At 43.9% G+C, this 2,533-nt stretch overlaps 1 protein-coding gene across 1 annotated transcript in view; it reads left to right on the top strand.

Moving 5' to 3' along the window:
• The window catches only part of GFOD1 (glucose-fructose oxidoreductase domain containing 1), a 16,778-nt gene extending 15,870 nt beyond the window's left edge, over positions 1-908 (top strand). The window contains exon 2 of the mRNA XM_032222864.1: positions 3-908. Coding sequence (XP_032078755.1) covers positions 3-545 — 543 coding nt within the window. The 3' untranslated portion in view covers positions 546-908. The remainder of the gene's footprint in view (positions 1-2) is intronic.
• The last annotated feature ends 1,625 nt before the right edge of the window (positions 909-2,533 follow it).

Here is a 2,533-nt window from a genome sequence, read left to right as displayed (position 1 = left end):
AGGGAATACGGCAAATTACGAGTGATGACTTCTGTACATTTCAAATGGTCTTAGAAGGTGGCGTGTGCTGCACGGTTACCCTTAATTTCAACATGCCGGGAGAATTTAAACAAGATATTGTTGTGATTGGATCAAACGGGCGGCTAATTGCGGTCGGCACTGATTTGTATGGACAAAGCAATAACTCTCCACAGAAGGAGCTCCTCTTGAAGGATTCTGCCCCAGTCAGCAATGCCTTGTTACCTGAGAAGGCCTTCAGTGACATCCCATCTCCGTACCTCCGGGGCACTATAAAGATGGTACAAGCAGTCAGGGAGGCATTTGAAGATCAAGACGACCGACGGACCTGGGACGGACGGCCACTCACAATGGCTGCAACTTTTGATGATTGCCTCTATGCTTTGTGTGTGGTGGATACCATTAAGAGATCCAACCAGCTGGGTGAATGGCAGAATATTGTGATTATGACCGAAGAACCAGAACTGAGTCCTGCTTACTTGATCAGTGAGGCCATGCGGCGGAGCAGGATGTCTCTGTACTGCTAGATTTTTGTCTTGACTCGGGGTGGGAAAAAAAAAGGAAGTGAATCGAATCAGCTTTTCCCTGACAGAAATATGACTATACACATCAGGCCTGGAAAAGGGAAGCAGTTTAAAGGAACAATATTTGTTGCTAAAGCCACATTGCCTAGTTGGTGCTGAAATAGTAGATGCGTTTGAAATGCCCTCGTAGAACCTGCAGATCCTTATGGAGGAAAAATGTGTGTTAGCTTTTTACCAAATAATAGGAAGGTAAAATGTAATCAGTTTGCAATCTGTTGGGGCACAGCTGATTCAATTGTGTTTACTGTTTTTTTTAAAAAAAAAAAGATTCAGGAAGGTCCAGTTGGGTGTTACAGGAAAAAAAAAACAGGCCATAAAGATGCTTGAATCAAGTTTATGTAGATTGCACAGACTTAGCCATAGCTTCTAAGAGCTCCACTGATAAAAGCATGCTACTCTGTTCTTAGTTGGTTGCATTAGTTAAATGATACAATAAGAACATTTGGCATGAAGATGTTATCTGATGTCAAAAGAGTTTGGTAGATTGGTTTTCATGGCTAACATAAATAATGTTTTTGGATTATTATTTTTTCCCTATGGAATATAACTTGAACAAGTAGGTTCCACCCCCCTTCATATTGCTCCAAATTCATAGTATGTTCCACTATAGGATTGAGCAAAAATTATTTTTAGGGTAGCTACATAATGTTTGATGAGCTTTGATTCCTGGTAAATTCCAGGGTGATATTTTTTGCTTTGTTTCAGAGCAAAACCAAGTATAAACTCCTATGATACCTTAAAATGTTTACTTTAGCACACATTTTCACGGACTGGGCCTTCCCCCCCCCCCCCATTAGCGGCTTGAAGTAGTCTGTCTGACAAAGTGGATTTAGTTCAGGGGTGGGTTTTTCGCCCCGTTCCAACCGGTTCGGTTGGAACGGGGCCGGCGGCCTCGTGCACGCGCGCAGTGCACGCATGCGTACTAGCGTCTGTGCGATGCTACAGCTGCTTCTGGAGGATCGCGCAGGCGCTGTATGCGTCCTGCGCATGCGTGGAAGCGCAGAACTCGTCAAAACTGGGTAAGGAGCGCGGGCGGGCGGGTGGGCCCTTCGCCGTTCCCGGAAGTTACTTACTTCTGGGTTCGCCGACCAACCAGTTCGCAGGGACGGCCGAGAACCGGTTGAAACCCACCCCTGATTTAGTTGCAAAAATCATATACTGTAATGTGTTAGTTCTCAAGCAATTACAAGGTTCCTATTTCCTAATTTGGAATTATATCTTTAAGTCTCAAACCAGGGGAACTGAGGGAGATAATCCGCAAGACATAGCTTTGAGCCAAATCTCATGTGTTTTAGGCAAAAACTGCACAATGCCTCCCCAGGAAGGAAAGCCCCAGCTTAGAGAAAGAAATGATTTACTGGTAATTAAAGGTGAGGTGACATGTGGCGACTGATCATTTTTATACGTTTGAGTTGGACAGTTTGTTCTTGTTGTGGAAGCACATCCGTAATCATAAATGGTGTGCCTGGCAGTTTCATTGCAATATTGTTGGAGTGTCTAATCCATTATCATAATGACAACAGGAGAGCTTTTTGCCCTGTTGCTTCCATACAGATCATTCTCCATGGATCTTCACCATGAAAACTCCCAACACAATGAACTGTGAATGTTTCTTTTCTTCCACTTTGAAAAATTCAAATAAAAATTGGAGGCATTATTTGGGACTGTAGGTTTCATATTACTTTATCCCTAGAACGGAAATTATCCTGCAGGAATTGATGAATATTGTAGCAAAAGTTGCCAGAGCTCACTAGACTAAAAAAGCCATTTGATCCCTAACTACCTACAGGGCCTAGACCTGTGATGGCGAACCTATGGCGCACCTGCCAGAGTGGCATGCAGAGTCCTTTCTGTGGGCACATGCATCATTGCCAGCTGTTTCTCCAGGTTCTGGTTCTCCAGCATGTGCATGTGCATGTGTGCTCAATCTT

The sequence above is a fragment of the Thamnophis elegans genome, chromosome 8 (genome assembly GCF_009769535.1).
Source record: "Thamnophis elegans isolate rThaEle1 chromosome 8, rThaEle1.pri, whole genome shotgun sequence".
In the NCBI taxonomy this organism is placed as follows: domain Eukaryota; kingdom Metazoa; phylum Chordata; class Lepidosauria; order Squamata; family Colubridae; genus Thamnophis; species Thamnophis elegans.
This window is presented reverse-complemented; position numbering and strand designations above follow the sequence as displayed.